The 24,242-nt window shown below is 44.6% G+C and overlaps 3 protein-coding genes across 4 annotated transcripts in view; 2 read left to right on the top strand and 1 right to left on the bottom strand.

The window, feature by feature from the left end:
• Nucleotides 1–1,378: 1,378 nt before the first annotated feature.
• Nucleotides 1,379–10,979, top strand: LOC306739036 (magnesium transporter NIPA2-like; the record flags this gene model as incomplete). 2 transcript variants are annotated; one of them, XM_079220976.1, is made up of 9 exons in its annotated part: nt 1,379–1,511; nt 1,894–1,941; nt 2,194–2,284; nt 2,953–3,113; nt 7,546–7,773; nt 8,518–8,574; nt 8,930–9,020; nt 9,094–9,254; nt 9,648–10,979. In XM_079220976.1, the coding sequence occupies 9 exons, from the start codon at nt 1,379–1,381 to the stop codon at nt 10,286–10,288; spliced, it is 1,611 nt and encodes a 536-aa protein (XP_079077102.1). In that variant the 3' UTR covers nt 10,289–10,979. The 2 variants fall into 2 exon arrangements, with proteins under 2 accessions (XP_079077102.1, XP_079077103.1); XM_079220977.1 differs by lacking the exons at nt 1,379–1,511; nt 1,894–1,941; nt 2,194–2,284; nt 2,953–3,113 and adding an exon at nt 6,365–6,448 and having other exon boundaries at nt 7,599–7,773.
• Nucleotides 10,980–11,111: 132 nt separating this feature from the next.
• Nucleotides 11,112–24,242, bottom strand: part of cyfip1 (cytoplasmic FMR1 interacting protein 1) — a 36,253-nt gene continuing 23,122 nt past the window's right edge. The window contains exons 17-31 of the mRNA XM_079220975.1: nt 23,399–23,555; nt 21,998–22,094; nt 21,819–21,895; nt 21,113–21,221; nt 20,916–21,035; nt 20,613–20,812; nt 20,395–20,482; nt 14,637–14,780; nt 14,315–14,405; nt 14,087–14,217; nt 13,937–14,009; nt 13,532–13,626; nt 12,943–13,181; nt 12,633–12,780; nt 11,112–11,634 (exon numbers count right to left, since the gene is read on the bottom strand). Coding sequence (XP_079077101.1) covers nt 11,470–11,634; nt 12,633–12,780; nt 12,943–13,181; nt 13,532–13,626; nt 13,937–14,009; nt 14,087–14,217; nt 14,315–14,405; nt 14,637–14,780; nt 20,395–20,482; nt 20,613–20,812; nt 20,916–21,035; nt 21,113–21,221; nt 21,819–21,895; nt 21,998–22,094; nt 23,399–23,555 — 1,934 coding nt within the window. The 3' untranslated portion in view covers nt 11,112–11,469. The remainder of the gene's footprint in view (nt 11,635–12,632; nt 12,781–12,942; nt 13,182–13,531; nt 13,627–13,936; nt 14,010–14,086; nt 14,218–14,314; nt 14,406–14,636; nt 14,781–20,394; nt 20,483–20,612; nt 20,813–20,915; nt 21,036–21,112; nt 21,222–21,818; nt 21,896–21,997; nt 22,095–23,398; nt 23,556–24,242) is intronic.
• Nucleotides 19,115–19,690, top strand: fndc9 (fibronectin type III domain containing 9; the record flags this gene model as incomplete). The annotated part of the gene is made up of 1 exon (XM_079221451.1): nt 19,115–19,690. The coding sequence occupies one exon, from the start codon at nt 19,115–19,117 to the stop codon at nt 19,688–19,690; it is 576 nt and encodes a 191-aa protein (XP_079077577.1).

Raw genomic sequence — 24,242 nt, 5'->3', positions numbered from 1 at the left:
GGTATGTCATGTAGTTTTAGATGTTTATTTATAAAGTGTATTTATTTAGAAGCAGAGGTATGTCATATAGTTTTAAATGTTTATTTATAAAGTGTATTCATTTAGAAGCAGAGGTATGTCATATAGTTTTAAATGTTTATTTATAAAGTGTATTCATTTAGAAGCAGAGGTATGTCATATAGTTTTAGATGTTTATTTATAAAGTGTATTTATTTAGAAGCAGAGGTATGTCATATAGTTTTAGATGTTTATTTATTTATAAAGTGTATTTATTGAGATGCAGAGGTATGACACATAGTTTTAGATGTTTATTTATAAAGTGTATTTATTGAGATGCAGAGGTCTGTCAGATAGTTTTAGATGTGTATTTATTGGGGTGGCTGTAGAGAGGTTTGATCCCTGGTCTCCCATAGCTCACATGTCTCAGAGTCCTTGGTAAGACCCTGAACCCCAAGTTGCTCCCTGGACGCCTAGCGGCAGCTCACTGCTCCTTAATCACTAAGGATGCTTAAATGTAGAAGACCTATTAATGTATGCTTGTAGAACGTCTGTAATAACTGCTGTCATAAGGACCAATAGGAGAACATTCCTGCCCACTATTATAATAAATCACCTCTGGCCAGATCCTCCGTCAATTGACTCAACATCAACAAACCTTGCACCGCTTTTAATTTAGTTAGTCACTGTACATACTTCACTTATATACACTGCACATACTTATATACACTTATATACACTGCACATACTTTGTATTTTTGCACTTTCTTATTATTTAATTTCCTAAATTAATACACTATGCTGTTTTGTTGTATATATATATATATATATATATATATATATATATATATATATATATATATATATATGTATATAGTATGTGTCTTTTTGTGTCTTCTATGTAAATTGCATGCTATCTATTGTTGGTACCTATCCATTTATCCATCTATCTATCTGCCTGTCTATCTAATATGACAAACGTAGTAAAGTCAAGTTAAAGTCAAGTTTTTAATTATAAAGTGTATTTATTTCCAGCTTCTTGTATTTTATCAACATTTTAAAGTTATTAAATCTGAATACTTCGACCTCATTATTGTTCTTAATTACATCCCTTGGAAAATATTTTCCCCAATCCTGCACTTTCCTTATTTATACATATATATATATACTAATAATATGTATTTATATTCTATATGTATCGCTTGTGACACATGCGCAGTATGCCAGTTTCGTTCGGGGACTCCATCTATCGTGGTCCATCCGAGGGCCACGGTGAAACGCGCATGCGCAGTGTCCCACTTCCCGGTCCAAACTACTAAACCGGACAGTGGCCCTTCAGTCGTCCCGCAGTGAAACACCGTAAAGAAAGGCCGCGGGGGAAATGGCGGCTGGGTCGGAACCGAGCGGCGGTTCGTTTCCGGTCTCCGGAGTCGCGATAGCAGTGGTGTCAAGTTTCATCAACGGCTCCACTTTCGTGCTCCAGAAAAAGGGAATATTACGGTCGCGCGACAGAGGTAGACACTTCCGGTTCCGGCCAGATCAGCTTTTATTATGACGCTCGTATTATTCACGTATTTTTTTTTTTTGGAGTAATACCTTAGTTTTTAAGCGTTAGTCATTGGTTTTAAATTATTCTTATCATTATTATTATTATTATTATTATTATTACTATTTATCCCTGTTGTTTAATATATATATACATATATATATATATATATATATATATATATATAAATATATATGTATGTATATATATATATATATAAATATATATGTATATATATATATATATATATATATATATATATATATATATATATATATATATATATATATGTAGGTAGAAGTGTAATCCATGTGAATCAGACTCCTCACAGACTGAACTTGCTTCCTCAGGAGTTTCGTACCTCACTGATGTGGTTTGGTGGAGCGGCACACTGTCTAGTGAGTATAGCGCCACCTATCCACTCTGGAGGAGTTGACGGGTTGATTCATATCAATAAGAACATTTCAGAGCTCCTCAATTGATTTTCAAAAAAATGTACATTCTGGATATGTACAATATGAATCTTATGAGGAAAAGATGAACTAATTAATACAAAAATAAACACGAGAAATCACCTTGGGGCTTTTGTGTAACGTCTCTTCCTTATTTAAAACTGAAATGTCCTGACACCTGTTCATTCATCTCACCAGTGATCGTTGGTCAAATTGGTAATTTCCTGGCGTACAACGCGGCCCCCGCTGTGGTCGTGACCCCGCTGGGAGCCCTGGGGGTTTTGTTTGGGTGAGTCCTCAAAGTCCTGAGCCTTCAGCTGGTTCCTCCTAAAGATCCTCATCGGAGCCACCGGGTCAGAACCAACACTACCTCTTTAGTCCACAGGGGGCGCCAGAACCAACACTACCTCTTTAGTCCACAGGGGGCACTAGAACCAACACTACCTCTTTAGTCCACAGGGGGCACTAAAACCAACACTACCTCTTTAGTCCACAGGGGGCGCTAGAACCAACACTACCTCTTTAGTCCACAGGGGGCACTAGAACCAACAGTACCTCTTTAGTCCACAGGGGGCGCTAGAACCAACACTACCTCTTTAGTCCACAGGGGGCACTAGAACCAACACTACCTCTTTAGTCCACAGGGGGCGCTAGAACCAACACTACCTCTTTAGTCCACAGGGGGCGCTAGAACCAACACTACCTCTTTAGTCCACAGGGGGCGCTAGAAACAGTTAAAGTTCAATGTCGTAACTTTAATTATTTGGTGCTGCAGAGACGTTATATAAACATCACAATCTCAATCTGCATGGACCATTTATGTACGATGACATCACGCCATCATGAACGCTATAAATAACTATTTATATATATATCTATAAATAACTCTATATATGTATAAGTCTGTGATTGACGTCCTCTGAGCACCGGACTTGAACCCGTGTCGTTGTGGTTCAGGGCCGTTCTGGCGTCCCGGGTCCTGCAGGAGCGTCTGGACCTGCGGGGGAAGCTGGGCTGCGCTCTGTGCTGCGGCGGCTCGGTGCTGCTCATCGTCCACGCGCCCGAGGCCCAGAGCGTCACGACCCGGCTGCAGCTGCAGGCCCGGCTGGCCGACCCAGGTGACCAAGTCCACTTTGTTGGTTCCCTGTCATTGTGTCCTCTGGGTCTCACATCCTGTAAATGCTCTCATCTTCATTTTACATGCTGTGCTTATTCACCACGTCACATCTCCTGCGTCTGCAAAAGTCATGGAGTTTATAAATGGTTATTTCCAGGCCTGGAAAAGTCCTTGAAAAAAATAAAATCCCAAAAGTTTAGTAAAAGTCATGTAAATGTGTTATATTCATGTGTTCATGTAAATGTGTTATATTCATGTGTTCATGTAAATGTGTTATATTCATGTGTTCATGTGTTCATTTACGCTGAGTTTGAAATAATGAATATGCTTTTAAAAGAAAGACTCAAAATATCAGCAGGCATACATACAGGCATCTATATAAATGTTTATTCTCTTAATCAAACTATTGTCTCATTCATTTGAGTCATTTAAGGTTTACTGTATGCTTTGTGTTATCATTGTTAGTTTAAATACTACATTTACTCACTTCTTACTGTTTACACCCAGACTTCACTAAATGTTTGTCATGACATTTGGGTTAAAGTCTTGGAAAAGTCCTGGATCCATTGTTCAGAGTGTATGAACTCTGTAAGATATGCCGTCCTCCCCTCAGTGGTGGTGGGCTACTTCCTGCTGGTGGTCCTGGTGGTTCTGGTGCTGGTGGTCTGGGTCGCCCCGGCTCACGGCTCCTCCAACATGCTGGTGTACGTGTCCATCTGCTCTCTGCTGGGCAGCTTCACCGTCCCCAGCAGCAAAGGCCTGGGCCTGGTGGCGCCGGACGTGTTCGGGTGGTCCGGGCCGGCGGCGCGCGAGGCGCTGCCCCTCTTCCTGGCTCTGCTGGCGGCGCTGGCCGTCAGCGTGCTGGTCCAGTTCTTCTTCATCACCCGGGCCCTGCAGAGCTTCGGCTCCCACGCCTTCGAGGCCGTCTACTACGCGGCGTTCACCTGCAGCGTGCTCGCCGCCTCGGCGCTGCTCTTCAGGGAGTGGACGGCGCTGACGGCTGGCGCCGGCGCCGCCCTGCTGGCCGGCCTGAGCGCCGCGTGCGCCGGCGTGGCGCTGCTGCGCTTCTCCCAGGATGCCTCTGTCACGCGGAGGAAGACGAAGAGCGAGTGATGAAGAGGACGACACTGACTTTATGACACCGTTTAACATCTAAACACTCTGCAGTTTAACACTCGGCTTCAGCCAATCAGCTCGTAGCTCCTCACAGCTGGAATGATGCTCACGGACAGCAGGACGTCTCTACAGCTCCACCTGAACTAAACACTTCTTTACAGACGACACCTTGAATACAGGAAGATGCACTTTAGTGGAAGTTAAATGTCTCTTACTGACAGCACTTTGTGGTTTAACTTTGTTGAAGAAATTGTACTTTCTTGATTCTCGTTGTTCTGAGTTTGTCCTCATGTTGATGAACTTATTGTGAGGGAAATGTAAACGTTTAACTCTTAACCATCGAACCGTGTTTTATAACTCGTCTCGGGATTTTTATTTGTGTTTTTCTTCAGACATTCTACATGTATGTTTATTTATTTATCGATGCAAAGGACAGAACACAAAACAGAGGAAGACTGACATACAATAGGAATAATAATAATAATATCAATAACAGCAAAAACAAGCAATGAAACCACAGAAAGCTCGACTTTGAGGCCCAACAGACAAACTGAGGTTTAAAGGTTCAAACCTGATTGTTGAAGAAAAACGTATTTACTCTTAATCAAGTGTTTTACTATTATATTCAGAATCAAAGGTTTATTAATGATATGTACTGTTGTAAATGCTAGTGACTCCTCGTGGACCTTTCCTGTTAAAACATGCGTGAGACGGGACGACGACACGCCTTGTGTCACGTTACCATGACGATGCAGACGATCATGAGAGCTTCTGAGGGTGATTCATGTATTAAAGATGAATGTATTAAAGATGAATGTGTTAAAGAGGTAACAAATGCAGTTTGTATTCCACGTTGTTGTTTCTGCTCCTTGTTTAAAGTTAAATGTTCATAATTAATGATTTCACCACCAGGAGTCGAGACATTTATCTGACTGATCAAACTAATAGATGACACCATAAACACTATCAATATGAAAAGAACAAACTAAGAAATAAAATAAATGAAAACTATTTAGTCAAATGAAATAATATCAGTGAACATAAAGCCAGTCTGTAGAAATGGGTTTTAAGAAGTGATTAAAAGATTAAAAAGAAAAAACAATGTAGAAAACTATTATTGTTATTATAAATATGCAAACTAGTTGTAGATACTTATGTACGTATTTATAACTGATGGAGAAGAAAGACTGAGCAAATGATATGTATGAATATAATAATAATACATGAATAATAATCATAACAGTAATATTCATAATAATAATAATAAAGTCTCCTCGTTTCACTGAACATTTTACTTGAATCTTCTTTTCAGTTTTCTTAGGGAACATTTCTTAGTCACTATGAAGATCTCCCAAAATAAAACTTTATTTTTATTTTTTGAATCATTCCGTCTTTAGTTTCATAAATAATCATAAATGAGCTCTGAGATGTTTATTCACCACTGAGGAGCGGTTCATGCGTCGACTTCATGTTTTTACTTATTGTTAATAGTTATAGTTTAAAAAAAATCCTTTCAGGCGTTTGATGATCGACAGATTGTTTAGTGTGAAGAAGAAGAAGAAGATTTATGATCTAATTAATGATAAATGATTTTTCTGGATATTAAACAAGTTATTCATGTCATTTAGATTATGGATTATTTATCAACATTACAAACAGTGAAGTTTAATTTTATTTTTTATTATATATATCTATATTTAATTTTGAATTCACATTTTTAGTTTAACCACATGTTTAAATGTATTATTTTTTTGTATTATTCAAACCATAAAATGTGCAATATAACCTTTTTATTAGTGAATGTAATGTTAGTTAAACGTTTATTAATTAGTTTAATTTACTTCTAGTTTTGGTTTCTTCTGTAGTTTATCATGAATATTATAATAATGAATAATGTGTGCTTTTATAACGTAAAGTGTAGAATGAGTCATAAAAAGAATGAACTTTGTCTTCACTTCCGGTATGTTTCTTCCTCTGTGGTGCTGGACTTCAACCTGCGGAGGAAACTGCGGCCACAGGTCCTCCGAGCAGAAGAAGAAGAAGAAGCTCTCAGCGCAGCCGAGAAGAGGAAGAAGAGGAAGAAGAAGAGGAAGAAGAAGAAGAAGAAGCGGAGGTGCGATGGTTAGCCCCAGACCCCGGAAGTAGTCTCTCTGTTAGCTCACCTCTACCTGCTAACACCTGAGTTGTCGTGAAGGAAAGCGGCCGCCACCTCCTCAACAGGTAGTAAACTCTCACGGAGACTTAGTTAGACCAGCGAGTTCATCATGAACTTAAACTGTGTTCACATTCTCCGTGTTTAACGCGAACTGACTGAGCTAGCCAGCTAAGCTAACGTGGCTAGCGAGGGACCCCTTCCGTTAAGAGCTGTTAAACTGACCCAGGACCAGCGCCCGGACTCCACTGGGTCCACTGGGACGGCGTACTGGTGTGGAACCGCCCGGTGGGAACACACTGGTAGTCTGCTGCTGGTTTACTGTAAGAAGCTGATCCATTACGCCCCAAAGCTCATGATCATGCAGCTAAACATGTTATAAACATGTTGTAAACATGTTGTAAACATGTTGTAAATGAAGTAGGGCTGCAACTAAGGATTATTTTAATAATCGATTAATCGGTTGATTATTTTTTCGATTAATCGATGAATCGGATAAAAACATGTTTTTATCAAAAAAGCGTTCATTTCCAACCCTTTATTCAAAAACAGAAGCCACAGTGCAAACATCCAGAAAGTGCACCAACGTGCTTCAGTCCAGTCTCAGAAACGCTGCCAGTCGCTGCGCTCGTTTTCTTCTTCTCCTCCGCGACTTATTGCCCGGCGTTGCCAACACTTTTGATAATCGATTTTTCTCGATTCGTTGTTGCAGCCCTAAAATGAAGGTGAAACAGTTAAACCAGAAGATTCAGGCCTCAAACGCCTTTCTATATGTTTTATTATCATTCACTGGGTTCTATTCATTAGAGTTTAATGTTATTTTATTATCAAGGGGGTTTTATTTTCCGTTGTCTGCATTATATTTCCATGTTTATCTTGATTTTAATTAAATGGTGAAGTGTGTTATCCTGCATGCTCCATGATGAGCTGCATGCATTGCATCACACTGGGTGTTGTCCTCCACCAGGTGGTCATGTGTCAGCGGTTCTGGCGGTTCTGTTTACGCATCGTCACCATGAGCATTGCGTGCGTCGCGCCCTGAAGGCCTCATGGTGTTGACCTAAGGCTCGAGTAGCGTAGACGTATGAAACCCGGACGGAGCGGCTCGCGCTTCAGTCCCGTCGTCGGCCCAGTGAGCAGAAACTGATCCGGTTCTGCTCTTCAGAACACGGTTCTGCTCTCTGCGGCGCTCTGATCCGTGTCCTCCTCTGCCCCCAGGTGTCCGGTCAGCACCGCAACACGTCCGGCCTCGCTATGGGTCAGGACCGCGGGAAGTACGACTTCTACATCGGCCTGGCGCTCGCCGTCAGCTCCAGCGTCTTCATCGGAGGAAGCTTCATCCTCAAGAAGAAGGGGCTGCTGCGGCTGGCCAGGAAGGGCTCCATGCGGGCAGGTGAGGCGGCGCAGCTCACAGAACACCTGAGTTCAGCCCACCTGCTGCTGTTGCGCAACAGTCGCTCGCCCGATAACGCCTCTCCTCCCTCCCTCCCATCTGTTCCTGCGTTTCTCAGCTCTGCAGTGTTTGTGTCTGTTAGTCATTCTTTATGCTTTTATTCTGAATGATTTATTTCCACAAACTTCTGAACACATCGATGAAATATGTAAAGTGCTTTAGTGTGAAGTTTTATAGGTCGATTAAATATTAAATTAATGAACCGATGAGTCAACGTCAGATTTTCTTTTTCCGACGTCGGCGTCAGAAAATACTCATAAATAAAACAAATGATCTTAAAGCATGTTTTTGTTTGAAGTCTAGTTTAAGCTTTGGGATTCAGGAAAACAAATATCCTCCCACTTTAATTCATTTGTATGAATGTAGAGCACTTAATGAAATGAGCCACACATTATTATTATTATTATTATTATTATTATTATGATAATTTTGAGGGAAGTCGTTGAGAGGAACTTTATTTCTTTGAGAGAAGTCGTTTATAATGTAAACATTTAACTGAAATATTGCTGTTTTTCCTGAGAAGAGTCTACACTTTGTTTGTTTCTACGTGTTCAACACAAACTGAACAAACGTTCTGTTACTGATTCTCTGCTTTCAGACTAGTTTGAGTTTCGACCTTCAGCTCCGACGTTTATGGTTCAGAATCCCGTGTTTTAGAGTCTGAGGTGTTGGTTTTCTCCTCAGGTCAAGGCGGCCATGCGTACCTGAAGGAGTGGCTGTGGTGGGCCGGCCTGCTGTCCAGTAAGTTAAAACTCTTTAACCGTTTACTTCATGTCTGTTTAAAATGCTGTTGAACCGCCTCAGACGAGGACACTGTCCCTTTAAGAGAACCAAACCCATGTTGATACGGCTCCACTCTGTTGTTGCGACACACTCGACCTTGAGCCCTCCGTGTTGACTCTGCCTCTGCCTCTGTCTCTCTCTCTCTCTCTCTCTCTCTCTGTCTCTCTCTCTCTCTCTCTCTCTCTCTGTCTCTCTCTCTCTCTCTCTGTCTCTCTCTCTCTCTCTCTCTCTCTCTCTCTCTCTCTCTCTCTCTCTCTCTCTCTCTCTCTCTCTCTCTCTCTCTCTCTCTCTCTCTCTCTGACTCGTCTCTCAGTGGGCGCGGGGGAAGCGGCCAACTTCGCCGCCTACGCCTTCGCCCCGGCGACCCTGGTGACGCCGCTGGGCGCGCTCAGCGTGCTGGTCAGGTACGGACGACCTTTGCCCCGGTCTGGATCCCCGTTGTGTCGGCGTGTTGTAACGTGTGAACTGTCCCCGCAGCGCCGTGCTGTCCTCCTACTTCCTGTCGGAGCGGCTGAACCTCCACGGGAAGCTGGGCTGCCTGCTCAGCATCCTGGGCGCCACCACCATGGTGATCCACGCGCCGCAGGAGGAGGAGATCAGCAGCCTGCAGGACATGGCCCAGAAGCTGGTGGACCCGGGTACGAGCCCACACTTTCATGTCCTCACAATGCAGCATTTAAAGGGCCGGTACCGATGTGTAGAAGTGTTTAGAGCTGAGTTTGAAGTAATGAATATGCTTTTAAAAGAAAGACTCAGAATATCAGCAGGCATACATACAGGCATCTATATAAATGTTTATTCTTTTAATCAAACTATTGTCTCATTCATTTGAGTCATTTAAGGTTTACTGTATGCTTTGTGTTCTCATTGTTAGTTTAAATACTACATTTACTCACTTCTTACTGTTTACACCCAGATTTCACTAAATGTTGTCATGACATTTGGGTTAAAGTCATGACTCCACTGGTCACTGGAGTGTTGAACCCTGTGAAGATATAAACAAGTACACTTCCTCTGCTTCTCTCTTCCAGGGTTCTTCGTCTTCGCCACCCTCATCGTCATCGTGGCGCTCATCTTCATCTTCGTCGTGGGTCCCCGTCACGGCCAGACCAACATCCTGGTGTACGTGACCATCTGCTCGGTGATCGGCGCGCTGTCGGTGTCCTGCGTGAAGGGCCTGGGCATCGCCATCAAGGAGGCGGTGGCGGGAAAGAGCGTGGCCCGCGAGCCGCTGGCCTGGCTGCTGCTGCTGGGCCTGGCGGCCTGCGTGAGCACGCAGATCAACTACCTGAACAAGGCGCTGGACATCTTCAACACCTCGCTGGTGACGCCCATCTACTACGTGTTCTTCACCACCTCGGTGCTCTCCTGCTCCGCCATCTTGTTCAAGGAGTGGGGCCGCATGGGCGGCGGCGACGTGGTGGGCACGCTGAGCGGCTTCCTCACCATCATCGTGGGCATCTTCCTGCTGCACGCCTTCAAGGACGTGGGCGTCAGCATGGCCTCGCTGGCCGCGGCCATGAGGAAGGAGGAGCGGGGGGCGTCGCCCGCCGCCAACGGCACCGCGGCGCGCTACGAGCCGCTGACCACGCACGGCGAGGACTCGGAGATGGGCGCGTCCTTTGAGAGCGTGTCCCGGAGGAACGGGGCGGCGGCCTCGCTGGACCACTGAGGACCTGGCCCACTGAGGACCTGGCCCACTGAGGACCTGGCCCACTGAGGCCTTAGTGGTCCAGAGAGGAGCCTTGGTGGTCTAGCAAGGATGTTCCATAGCCTCAGCAGTCCGGCCTTGCACCTTCCTGGCCCACTAAGGCTCCTTCCTGGCCCACTAAGGCTCCTTCCTGGCCCACTAAGGCTCCTTCCTGGCCCACTAAGGCTCCTTCCTGGCCCACTAAGGCTCCTTCCTGGCCCACTAAGGCTCCTTCCTGGCCCACTAAGGCTCCTTCCTGGCCCACTAAGGCTCCTCTCTGGCCCACTAAGGCTCCTTCCTGGCCCACTAAGGCTCCTTCCTGGCCCACTAAGGCTCCTTCCTGGCCCACTAAGGCTCCTTCCTGGCCCACTAAGGCTCCTTCCTGGCCCACTAAGGCTCCTCTCTGGCCCACTAAGGCTCCTCTCTGGACCAGACAATCACAGCGGTGGACGGACTCGGACCAGCGGATTGTACTTAACCTTTTGATTTGCCTTATTCAGACTGGGACCTGTCATCTTTACTTAATTTCATTCCTCTGTAGCTCTGTAAATATGAGTTTTTTAAAGATGTTTTGTTATATGTACATGCATCTCATGCACTGACTTACTGTCTATGAATCAAGACGATAAAGGTTTTAATATATATATTCATATTCTATGAGGTCCTACTGACGATATTAAACTAAAGGGCCGTCACTTTGATTTCAGTTTTTCGTGATACTTGAAAGTTTAAAAACATTTTTAGTTGGAAGTCGTTCTGATCTTGTTTTGTAGCGTCGACATGAAAAGCTCCGGATGAACCAACAGATTTGTTACATATTTATTGAATTAAAATGATTAAAAACAAGGCACAGTGAATAAATGCTTCACGAGTATAAGCGTTGTTACTTTCCATGTTTAAACCGTTCAGCATGCACGTTTCATCAATATAGAAAACACTTAAAATATAGTCCCCGTCCACCTTTAATATAACTCCACCACCGCAAACCCTTAAATATCATCGGATAAAACTAATCTCACCTCCCTACGTATAAAACAAATAGTTCATCCACAAAGGGGAAATATCTATATTCATTTCTGATAAGGCACAAGTGAATACAAAACATAATGATTGACAGGAATGTGACCCGGCTGGGTTCTGTACTGGTTCTGTACTGGTCCGCCTCAGCTGCTGGCGAGCGACTGGTGGATCGGCGGTTGGAAACACCGCACGTGTTCCACCGGCATGTTCTCCCCGTCGCCGGACTTCAGGTACTTGTTCAGGATGGAGAACACCTCGTTGTTGATGATCTGGAATTTGCGGATTCTGTCGACCATCTTCTTCAGAGGCTGGAGGGAAATATAGAGATAATACATGTTATTCTCCTGGTGTCCACTAGGGGCATCACTGCTGTATTATAGAGATAATACATGTTATTCTCCTGGTGTCCACTAGGGGCATTATATTATAGAGATAATACATGTTATTCTCCTGGTGTCCACTAGGGGCATCACTGCTGTATTATAGATAATACATGTTATTCTCCTGGTGTCCACTAGGGGCATCACTGCTGTATTATAGAGATAATACATGTTATTCTCCTGGTGTCCACTAGGGGCATCACTGCTGTATTATAGAGATAATACATGTTATTCTCCTGGTGTCCACTAGGGGCATCACTGCTGTATTATAGATAATACATGTTATTCTCCTGGTGTCCACTGGGGGCATCACTGCTGTATTATAGAGATAATACATGTTATTCTCCTGGTGTCCACTAGGGGCATTATATTATAGAGATAATACATGTTATTCTCCTGGTGTCCACTAGGGGCATCACTGCTGTATTATAGATAATACATGTTATTCTCCTGGTGTCCACTAGGGGCATCACTGCTGTATTATAGAGATAATACATGTTATTCTCCTGGTGTCCACTAGGGGCATCACTGCTGTATTATAGAGATAATACATGTTATTCTCCTGGTGTCCACTAGAGGCATCACTGCTGTATTATAGAGATAATACATGTTATTCTCCTGGTGTCCACTGGGGGCATCACTGCTGTATTATAGAGATAATACATGTTATTCTCCTGGTGTCCACTAGAGGCATCACTGCTGTATTATAGAGATAATACATGTTATTCTTCTGGTGTCCACTAGGGGCATCACTGCTGTATTATAGATAATACATGTTATTCTCCTGGTGTCCACTGGGGGCATCACTGCTGTATTATATAGATAATACATGTTATTCTCCTGGTGTCCACTAGGGGCATCACTGCTGCATTATAGAGATAATACATGTTATTCTCCTGGTGTCCACTAGGGGCTCCCCTGCTCACCACGCTCTTGATGACCTCGTCCTTGCCGTCGTGCTTCTGCACCTTCAGCAGATGGTAGCTGAAGTCCAGGATGTCGAAGCGGCGGTGCTGACCCAGCAGGGAGATGATCATGCAGCCGGCCCAGTGGAGGCCGTCCCCGAAGCACTGCCTGCAAGACGAGACGGAGTTAACACTGTGTGTGTGTGTGTCTGTGTGTGTGTGTGTGTCTGTGTGTGTGTGTGTCTGTGTCTGTGTCTGTGTGTCTGTGTGTGTGTGTCTGTGTCTGTGTCTGTGTCTGTGTGTGTGTGTGTGTGTGTGTGTGTACACTCACTCCACTGTGAACTCGTGGGCTCCCACTGGGATGCAGTAAACAAACTGCATGGCGCTCCAGAGGCGGTGGAACTCCACACACTCGTCTACGTGCATCACACCGTTGCTAGGCAGCGGGCCGCGCCAGATGGGGTCGTCAAGGAAACCTCGAACGCGAGTCAAGATGACCTCGAACATCGAGAGACCACAACACAGACGCTCCTTCGTCAGGAGGTCGCCCTCACGAGCGATGGCGATTTGCTGAAAGAGAAGCGAGGGTTGTATAGAAGTATATGTGTTAAAGCTGCATTCTCTCTCCTGACCACCAGGGGGCGACTCCTCTGGTTGTATAGAAGTCTATGTGTTAAAGCTGCATTCTCCCTCCTGACCACCAGGGGGCGACTCCTCTGGTTGTATAGAAGTCTATGTGTTAAAGCTGCATTCTCTCTGCTGACCACCAGGGGGCGACTCCTCTGGTTGTATAGAAGTCTATCTTCATGTGTTAAAGCTGCATTCTCTCTGCTGACCTCAATACTTCCACTGGTGACCCAGTGTTTAACGTCACATTGCTATGAATTGTGGGTAATTATCTTGAAGATGATGTTGGGTACCTGTGGGGTTCCCAGGCGTTCTATCAGTGGAACCAGGTGCAGGGCCGTGTATTTGGACTCCAGGCGTTTCATCTTGGCGTCCAGACGTTCCCCCTCTGCAGAGAGAGACACGACAGGGAGAGGTGGTGGTGTTGTTGTTGTTGTTATTATTGTTGTTATTGTTGTTGGTGGTGTTGTTGTTATTATTATTATTGTTGTTGGTGGTGTTGTTGTTGTCAACAGCACCCCTGGTGGTGAGCAGCATCATGCATCCTGAGTGGAGCTGTGATCAGTTGGTTGTAATGTGTAACTCCACCACTAGATGTCACTACGCCCTAAACGCTGCTCCTCTGTCACCCGTTCACCCCGTCTGTCCCTCAGCCGTGAACACATGAATCCTCATGGAGCTCAGACCTGCTGGCTCACCTTTCACGTGGACTCTGGGCAGGATGTTCTGGAACGGGGCCGCATGCAGCAGGTCACACACCTCCTCCTGGGACTGAGAGGAGGACAGGTGAGGAACGGAGCGCTGACGCTGATGAACACATGAGCGAGTGAGTGAGTGAATGCGCCTACCAGGCTCTGCTCGCTCAGCAGGCAGAACAGCATGGCGTTGCCGACCTCCCTCAGGTTCTGGAAGCACACCGTCTTCAGCTCAGCGTATTCCACGATGTCCTTCAGCTGGTGGTGGAAGAACTCCAGGATGCCTGCAAGCAAACAAGCAAAGAGAAGCTTCACGTCCTGAGGAGGCGAGAAAAATATACATATTTTAATAATAGTATAATCTCTGGTGGCGGCGCTCACCTGGGGATCCGTACTCGTGGCGCGGCAGCCTGCAGATCTTGGGCATCACCTCCATCAGCGTCTTCACGTACTGCATGATGGTTCCCTGAAGCTGCAGAGAGAGAGCGGTGAGCAGCAGCTTCACAGTTCATCATGATGGAAAAGTGGAAACAAACATCCTGTGGTTCTGTTAATAAAGCATGAGTTTAATGTTTCAACACAATCTGATTAAATAAACTTTATTGATGTCTTTGATGAAGCGTCACGTGACGCGTTCAAGGAGAATCAGGAGATAATGCCGGTCGCTCGGAGGGAACGGGCTTTGCCCTCCCGCTCGTCTCACCAGGCTCTTGACCACCTTCAGCAGCTCCTCCATCACCACGGCGATGCCCTGGTAGCCCAGCAGCCGGCACATGACCTTGATGTGGGGCGGGCCCACGAAGTTCCTGTAGGTGCTGAAGATGCTGCTGTACGCCAGGTTCAGGGTCTGCAGGAGAGAGGAGAGGGTGGTGATGGTGGTGATGATGATGATGGTGGTGATGATGGTGATGATGATGGTGATGATGGTCATGATGATGGTGATGATGATGATGATGATGGTGGTGATGATGGTGGTGGTGATGATGATGATGGTGATGATGATGATGATTAACTGAACGTTTCAATGCTAAACTAAACGTTCACTTTGGTACATTCCTCAGGAACGTCTGTTGATCTCCACGTCGTCACAGACATTTGAACACATCATTAAAGAAATGTTTAGCACTATTTATTATTTGTAGAGCGTGTTATAACAAGCCATATAAATATAATTAATCATAAGTTTAACTTGTGAACAGCTCTATAATTATAATGTACTTGCATACAGTCATAGACTGTATTTCTCTGTTTAGTTTAATAACATCCTGGTGATTATGAGAATAATAAATAGCAGTGTTTGTCCTGAAGGGGGCAGCAGAGAGACACGTCTGTTGGATTTAGATGTTTGTGTGCTGGTGATCATGAGCTCAGTGGGAACACTGGCATCAGGAGGATCATCCTCTGGGGAGCGTGAACAGAACCGGCCAGCAGCTGTTCAGAGCTCATGAGACAGACTGGACCTTTCAGCCGCTTCATTATCATACCAGTGTTTTAAAATGTTTTAAAGCTGTGTGTGACTGACATTTACAAGGTTTTTACTCTGAAGCTCTGCTCTCTTATAAAGATCTATATATAAAATAACAATATAACAGAACTTAACGTGAGACTCTTCTCTGATAACAGGTTTTATATATTTGTACCTGCTGGTTTTGTATTTTTAGTCTTACTGTTTATTTACATGTAAATATGTATTTATTTTGAATTGATTTATTTACATTTATTTATTTTTGAATTGATTTATTAACATAAATATGAATGTATTTAAACATCAGTATTTATTTATTTAAATATCAGTATTTATTTATTTAAACATCAGTATTTATTTATTTAAACATCAGTATTTATTTATTTAAACATGTATTCATTTAATTATTTTACATATTATTACATACGTCCTTATTTACATATGATTAATTTTCTTAAATGATGCATTTATATTTTTAGTGTGTGTTGTTGTGATGATATTCTCATTCTAGATAACGCCCTCTTTTCTAAACAGACACAGATTTCAGCTCCTCCCCCGATGATGCTGCTCTAATCCAGCCACACAATCCAGCTACACAAGAGAGGCAGCGGAGACAGACACACACCAGTGTGTCCCACAGGAGACAGACACACACTAGTGTGTCCACAGAGACAGACACACACTAGTGTGTCCACAGAGACAGACACACACCAGTGTGTCCCACAGAGACAGACACACACTAGTGTGTCCCACACAGGAGACAGACACACACCAGTGTGTCCACAGAGACAGACACACACCAGTGTGTCCCACACAGGAGACAGACACACACCAGTGTGTCCCACACAGGAGACAGACACACACCAGTGTGTCCCACAGGAGACAGACACACACCAGTGTGTCCACAGAGACAGACACACACCAGTGTGTCCCACAGGAGACAGACACACACCAGTGTGTCCACAGAGACAGACACACACCAGTGTGTCCCACACAGGAGACAGACACACACCAGTGTGTCCACAGAGACAGACACACACCAGTGTGTCCCACAGGAGACAGACACACACCAGTGTGTCCCACAGGAGACAGACACACACCAGTGTGTCCCACAGAGACAGGAGTGAGTAGATGTGAACACAGTGAGACTCTCAACACGCCGGCTGTGTTTCTCTGGTAAGTTACGCTTTGAAGGGATGAAAACTAAATATTCTCTTTATTAAATTCCTCGTTACCGAATCGGATCTTTGTGTTTTACAGCCGACGCACCAGAAAACGTGTGGAAAGATTTTATTAGTGGAAAGATTCATTGTATTGGTGGAGAGATGATTACCTCTTAATCATAACTGTTATATTATCTGAGTGTTTTTTTTGTTGAGAAATGCTCTTCTAAAAATACTGCGTTCTTTAAATTCTCCTTGTTGAAATCTTCCATTGGACAGTTTTAAGTCTTCTCCAGTTCCAGACCGTGTTGTTCTGTGTTCTATATTTTAATACGCATTCGCATCACCGCTGCCTCAAAGCTGGACACCACCTGTCCTCAGCAGGTGACGGCTGAGCCTCTGCATGAGGTCATGAGGTCAACATCTGTGTCCTCCTGCGGTCACATCATCCTTCATACTTATTATCCTCCATATTGTTCCTTCACTCGTTATGCTTTTGTGTGATGGGCGGCCATGACACCATGCAGGACCGGGCGAGGAAATCAAACATCGCGGCACTTTTACCCGTAACGTACTGATCGTACTGTACAGATCTTATTGTAACGTACTGATCATGTCATACTGACCGCATTGTAGCGTACAAATCGTGTCGTACAGATCGTATGGTAACGTACTAATCGTACAGATCGTATTGTAACGTACTAATCGTACAGATCGTATCTTAACGTACAGATCGTATCGTAACGTACAGATCGTAACGTACTAATTGTACAGATCGTATCGTAACGTACAGATCGTATCGTAACGTACAGATCGTATTGTAATGTACAGATCGTATCGTAACGTACAGATCGTAACGTACTAATTGTACAGATCGTATCGTAACGTACAGATCGTAACGTACTAATTGTACAGATCGTATCGTAACGTACAGATCGTATCGTAACGTACAGATCGTATTGTAATGTACAGATCGTATCGTAACGTACAGATCGTAACGTACTAATTGTACAGATCGTATCGTAACGTACAGATCGTATCGTAACGTACAGATCGTATTGTAATGTACAGATCGTATCGTAACGTACAGATCGTATTGCAATGTACAGATCGTATCGTACAGATCGTATCGTAACGTACAGATCGTATCGTAACGTACTAATCGTACAGATCGTAACGTACTAATCGTACAGATCGTAACGTACAGATCGTACAGATCGTATCGTAACGTACAGATCGTATCGTAATGTACAGATCGTATCGTAACGTACAGATCGTATTGTAACGTACTAATCGTACAGATCGTAACGTACTAATCGTACAGATCGTAACGTACTAATCGTACAGATCGTAACGTACTAATTGTACAGATCGTATCGTACAGATCGTATTGTAATGTACAGATCGTATCGTACAGATCGTATCGTACAGATCGTATTGTAACGTACAAATCGTATCGTACAGATCGTATCGTAATGTACAGATCGTATTGTAATGTACAAATCGTATCGTACAGATCGTATTGTAACGTACAAATCGTATCGTACAGATCGTATTGTAATGTACAGATCGTATTGTAACGTACTAATCGTACAGATCGTATCGTAACGTACAAATCGTATCGTACAGATCGTATTGTACAGATCATATTGTAACGTACAGATCGTATTGTAACGTACTAATCGTACAGATCGTATTGTAACGTACAGATCATATTGTAACGTACAGATCGTATTGTAACGTACTAATCGTACAGATCGTATCGTACAGATCGTATTGTAACGTACAGATCGTATTGTAACGTACTAATCGTACAGATCGTATCGTAACGTACAGATCGTATTGTAACGTACTAATCGTACAGATCGTAACGTACAGATCGTATCGTACAGATCGTATTGTAATGTACAGATCGTATTGTAACGTACAAATCGTACAGATCGTATCGTAACGTACAGATCGTATTGTAATGTACAGATCGTATTGTACAGATCGTATTGTAACGTACAAATCGTACAGATCGTATCGTACAGATCGTATCGTAACGTACAGATCGTATTGTAATGTACAGATCGTATCGTACAGATCGTATCATACAGATCATATTGTATCGTACAGATCGTATCGTAACGTTCGTATCGTATCATACAGATCGTATTGTAATGTACAGATCGTATCGTACAGTTCATACAGATCATATTGTATCGTACAGATCGTATCGTACAGATTGTATCGTAACGTACAGATCGTATCATACAGATCGTATTGTAACGTACAAATCGTATCGTAACGTACAGATCGTATCAACAGATCGTATCGTACAGATCGTATCGTAACGTACAGATCGTATCGTATCATACAGATCGTATTGTAACGTACAAATCGTATCGTACAGATCGCATCGTAACGTACAGATCGTATCGTACAGATCGTATCGTACTGTACAGATCGTATCATACAGATCGTATTGTAACGTACTGATCGTAACGCACTGATAACGTCTCTCTCTCTCTCTCCCCAAAGGCCGTAGCGACTGAGGAGCCCCGTTGCATCATGGGGGTCGCGGTCTACAACGTGTCCGCCACCTCGGCCCGCGTGAGCTGGCCGGTGTCGGCCGGCTGCCTGGACACCTTCTACAGCGTGATGTACGACCCCAACTGGAACAGCCTGCTGATGGGCTACCAGCGCAAGAGCTTCCTGCACGAGGAGCGCATCCCGGTGAGCCAGACCAGCGCGCACCTGGCCAACCTGCTGCCGCAGACCGCCTACTTCCTGTGCGTCACCTGCCAGGCGGCCAACCCGGTGCGAGACCAGTGCCAGGTGTTCAGCACGCCGAGCGACAGCGGCGAGGGCCACGACCGGGCGGGCTGGGAGCTGGCGGTGGCGGCCTGGCTGACCTGCTGCGTGCTGCTGCTGGTCATCGCCGGCATCCTGCTGTGGGGCTGCCTGCACACCGCGTGCTCCGCGCCCGCCGGCTGCCGCGGCGCCGCCCGCTCCTCCCGCCGCGGCACGGCCGGCTCCGGCCGCCTGTACGCCCCGCGGCGCGCCAGCGAGGGCGGCGGCCTCGTCGTCGCCCAAGACCACGAGCTGAGGACGCTGGCTAAGCGGTCCGGCAGCGAGCCGGTGTGAGGCGGCGGATTGAGGTCATCGGCATTGTTCCGCCTGAGCTTCTTTCATCCGCTGGCGGAGTCGCGGAGAAACAAACTAATCCGTGCTCTTGAATGACCGATTCTTTATTCTTGCTCCTGAAACCGATATGATGACGCCTCTCTTCACCGCCACAGAGATTCACGATTAAAAACACGATAAACAAGTCTGAATATTTAGAAAGACAGATCATTACTTTTTACATCTTAATTACAATCATTTGAGTAAATATTTTGCAGCCAATTAATTTTCTTTATATAAAAATATCTCTTATTTGGAGGGAAAATACTGACATGGAGAGGAACATAATTTCTCGGATAGAAGTCTTTTTATTTGTCAATGAAAGTGTAATATAATGTGAAAGGAGTCAATCACCTCATTTAAGTTCAACTTCAAAACTTTGTAAAAAAGAGAACTAGGTTCATTCCATCAACGTGTTTGGAGCGAATTCACTTCATAATTCTTGAGTTTTTCTCCATGAAATCCTATTTGTGTTCCTGAGGACTCTGAATGGAAACATTCAAACTGAATCTCATTATTTATTTCCACTCAACTCTTCTCATTAGAAACTCACGAAAGACGTTTTTCTTTCCTTTAACTCGTTTTAAGACGTTCATATTTTCCCGTCGTCTCTCTTGTGCTGACGTCCTGTAAAGTAAAGAAGTGTCTCTAAGGGAGCTGCTGACCTTTGACCCGTACAGGTACTGGGGCTGTGCGTTGGGCGGCTTGTCCCTCTGGAACTCCTGAGAGAACGGCAGCACGGTGCGCACGAACCTGGAACCCCACACACACACACACACACACACACACACACACACACACACACACACACACACACACACACACACACATCAGCCTTCAGAACCCGGCTTCACATAGACCGCAGGCGGCGGCGGCGGCGCACCTGTTGGTGGAGCCGTTGTAGCAGTAGTTGGGCAGGAAGTCGTAGTTGAGCTCCCAGAAGACGTGCAGCGTGATGCGGCCGTACGGCGCCGACACGTTGTGGTTGGCCTCGCGGAACATGGCGTCCAGGCTGTCCAGCGTCAGGAACTTACTGAGCAGCTTGTGCGTCATGCGGTTGATGTCCAGGAGGCCTTCCAGTTCCTTTGGACCACACACACACACACACACACACACACACACACACACATTAGAAACCACGCCAGCGGGGCGTAGCGGACTCAAAGATGGCGGCGAGGCGGCGCACCATGATGGAGGTCAGGTCCTCGCTCTCGAAGCGGTTGATGGCAAGCTCCAGAGACTTGTAGAGCGCGGCGGAGATCCTCTGCGTGATGAGCCGGTTCAGGTCGATGGAGCGGCCGAGGAGCTGAGGGCCACAAGGCGGCGGTCAGTGAGGCGCCGCCTTGTGGCGGCAGAAAGGGGGCGGGGCTAACGGACACCTACCTGCACGTGGCGCTGCTTCAGCAGCGTCTCGTAGCGGTTGGAGGCCGGCCAGGGGATGTTGGCGCCTTGGTTCTTACAGTCGGTCCTCAGGCGCTTGTCCAGCAGGAGGCTGAGGAGCAGAGAGAGAGTCACCTCGACCACTCATAGAACCAGAGTTACATCCGTAACCTTTTTTCTTTTTTAAAGCACATCATCAAAACAAAGATAAAAGACTTAAAATAAAAAACAACACAAAGAAATCTAGCAGCTTCCTGACATATTTCAAACCTCTAAAATGTCCCGGTACTGCTTCCACTTCACAATAAAAGTCTGTATATTTAATATTGCTATTGTATTCTTTACTGTTTTTATTTTAGATTCCTTTTTTGTTTTTACTTCTTATGTGTCTCTGTGTGCTCTGCTGCTGTAATCCTGCAATTTCCCCACTGCGGGACTAATAAAGGATTATCTTATCTCATCTTATCTTAAGTCGACGGCTCGCCAGTGAAATGCTTTTAAAGTGAAGCTGCAGCAGGAAGTGTTGCATTAGCAGTAAATTAATGCAGAGTCAATTTAAAGTGTATGAAAAAACACATGTTGTTTAAAGTGGAAACGTTTGACGGAATCCAGATGCTTCAAACTTTTATCTGTTACTTTCAGCTGTGACATTTTAAATGTGTTGATAAATCACATGGTCATTTCCCTTAGCATGAAGCGCTTCACAGACCTTCCTGCTAGAATCTTGTAGTAGGCGAATATCTGGTCCGCCAGCTTGTAGACGAACTGGTCGAAGCACAAATTCACCTGAGACGACAACAACAAGTTTCATCTCAACGAGGAAGGAACCATCCAAAATGCCCTTTTCTTAAGGCATTGCTTTTATATACACATTAAAGGATGGATTACCTCGGCCTCGATCTCGTCGTAGAGGAACTGCTTCTTGAACTTGGTGAGCGCGTAGTGAGCGCTGTCGTTGTAAAGGTCCAGCGGGTACAGAACATACCTGCAGAGCTCAGGTGTGTTAGATCACAGGTGTGTTAGACCACAGGTGTGTCAGAGCTCAGGTGTGTCAGAGCACAGGTGTGTTACATCACAGGTGTGTTACATCACAGGTGTGTCAGAGCACAGGTGTGTCAGAGCACAGGTGTGTTAGAGCACAGGTGTGTCAGGTCGTGTGCATCATGTTCTGGTCTTTTCCTTTAATGCAGATTATTAGAGACTTTTCTTGGCGTTAAAACAGTGATGATCTAAAACTGAGTGTTCTTGTTTTCAGCTTGAATGTTTACAATGTGGAGATGAATCACCATCAATTATGACAAAAGGTTTCACAATGTACTCTAGGAACCGAAGAGGAGTTTCATCCTGATTTCTGTTATGAAGACCAACATAACCTGAGTTTCATGACATGTTTAAATTGCTCTTTAATCTGAATGTAATCTTCCTTTCTGCCTTTTGTGTTTTTGTCCTTTTGTTGTAGTTTTGAAGTCTTTGATCAGCAGAAGCCTGTTCATGTTCAAACAACATAAGATAATTCACTTCAGAGCTTATTCATTATTAATAATTATTATTATTAAGTCAGCTTCATAAACTGTGTGACTTTATAATTTGGTTTCCTAAAATGATTACCGTCAATATTAAACATCCAGATGGTTGAATTACAGAACAGTAGAAGAAATACAGCACTTATGATTGCTGCCGATCGGTGTGCTTAATGGCTTAAACCTGCATAATCCTGCAGGAGAGATTTAAAACTCGCATGACAACATTTACGGTTAATCCCATTTTTTTAGGATTCTGTTTTACCCAGAGTCCTTTTTTTAAAACACAAGATGAGAAGAAAACAAAACACGATAAATGTCACAAACAGAAGTCTATGCTTCATGTGTTAAAGCTGAATTCTCTCTCCTGACCACCAGGGGGCGACTCCTCTGGTTGTATAGAAGTCTATGCTTCATGTGTTAAAGCTGCATCCTCTCTCCTGACCACAAGGGGGCGACTCCTCTGGTTGTATAGAAGTCTATGCTTCATGTGTTAAAGCTGCATTCTCTCTCCTGACCACCAGGGGGCGACTCCTCTGGTTGTATAGAAGTCTACGCTTCATGTGTTAAAGCTGCATTCTCTCTCCTGACCACCAGGGGGTGAATCCTCTGGTTGTATAGAAGCATATGCATCATGTGTTAAAGCTGCATTCTCTCTCTTGACCACCAGGGGGCGCCTCCTCTGGTTGTATAGAAGTCAATGCTCCATGTGTTCCCCAGAAGAAGAAAGAAAGGTCCCCTGTTCCCCAGAAGAAGAAGAGAGCCTCACTCCATCATGGACGCCTCCTTGGTCTCCAGGATGTGGTCCGTGAGGATCCAGGGCATGGACATCTCGATGGGGAACTGGATCCTGCGACCCATCGTGAGCTCCAGGAAGAACTCCCTGAACCAGAGCTGGGACAGATCACAGCACTGCTGCAGGGTCTCTGAGGAAGAGCAGGAGAGGACTCTTCATCTACTGAGGGACGGTCACGAGTATTAGGAAATATTATAAAGGTCTTCACGACTTTACCGTAGAATATATATCTACTATATATATAATTTACCTTCAGCCAGTACTAATTTTCACTGAGCAGAGCCTGAACTCGTTCTCACACAACAAACACTAGATTATTAGGGGATGAACCCATGCCTTAAAGCATGAATATGTGATGAACCTGTTGAGGATTGGTTATGTAAAATATGAGTTCTTTCTCTATTCTTTTCTAAGTTCTTTTCATTTTCTCTTTGTGCATTATAACTAATTGTTTTGAGTGAAATTGTGCTTAAATACGCTGTACATCCCTGTTTTTTTATGACATTTATATATGGTCAAAGTAGATGGTATCCTGTTGTAGATGGAAGACAGGTCTAAATATGGTCCTGCTGTTTATCAGCTGACCTTGAGTAGCTTTTGCAGCTGTAACCACAAACACGCTATTGAGCGTGTGACCAAGGTCAAAGCATGTTGTAATCACACACACCTGTTACTCCCACTGTGTCTCAACAGAGATCTTCCCACACACTTGACTTTATATAATGTGATAACTGCACACTTCTTTAGTTCCTCTTGGGCTCTGTCCCTGAGATGGAACCACTCAGTTTGAGAAATCAAACCGAGACTTTCCCATATT

This window comes from Taurulus bubalis (genome assembly GCF_910589615.1).
Source record: "Taurulus bubalis genome assembly, chromosome: 7".
Classification (NCBI taxonomy): Eukaryota; Metazoa; Chordata; class Actinopteri; order Perciformes; family Cottidae; genus Taurulus; species Taurulus bubalis.
This window is presented reverse-complemented; position numbering and strand designations above follow the sequence as displayed.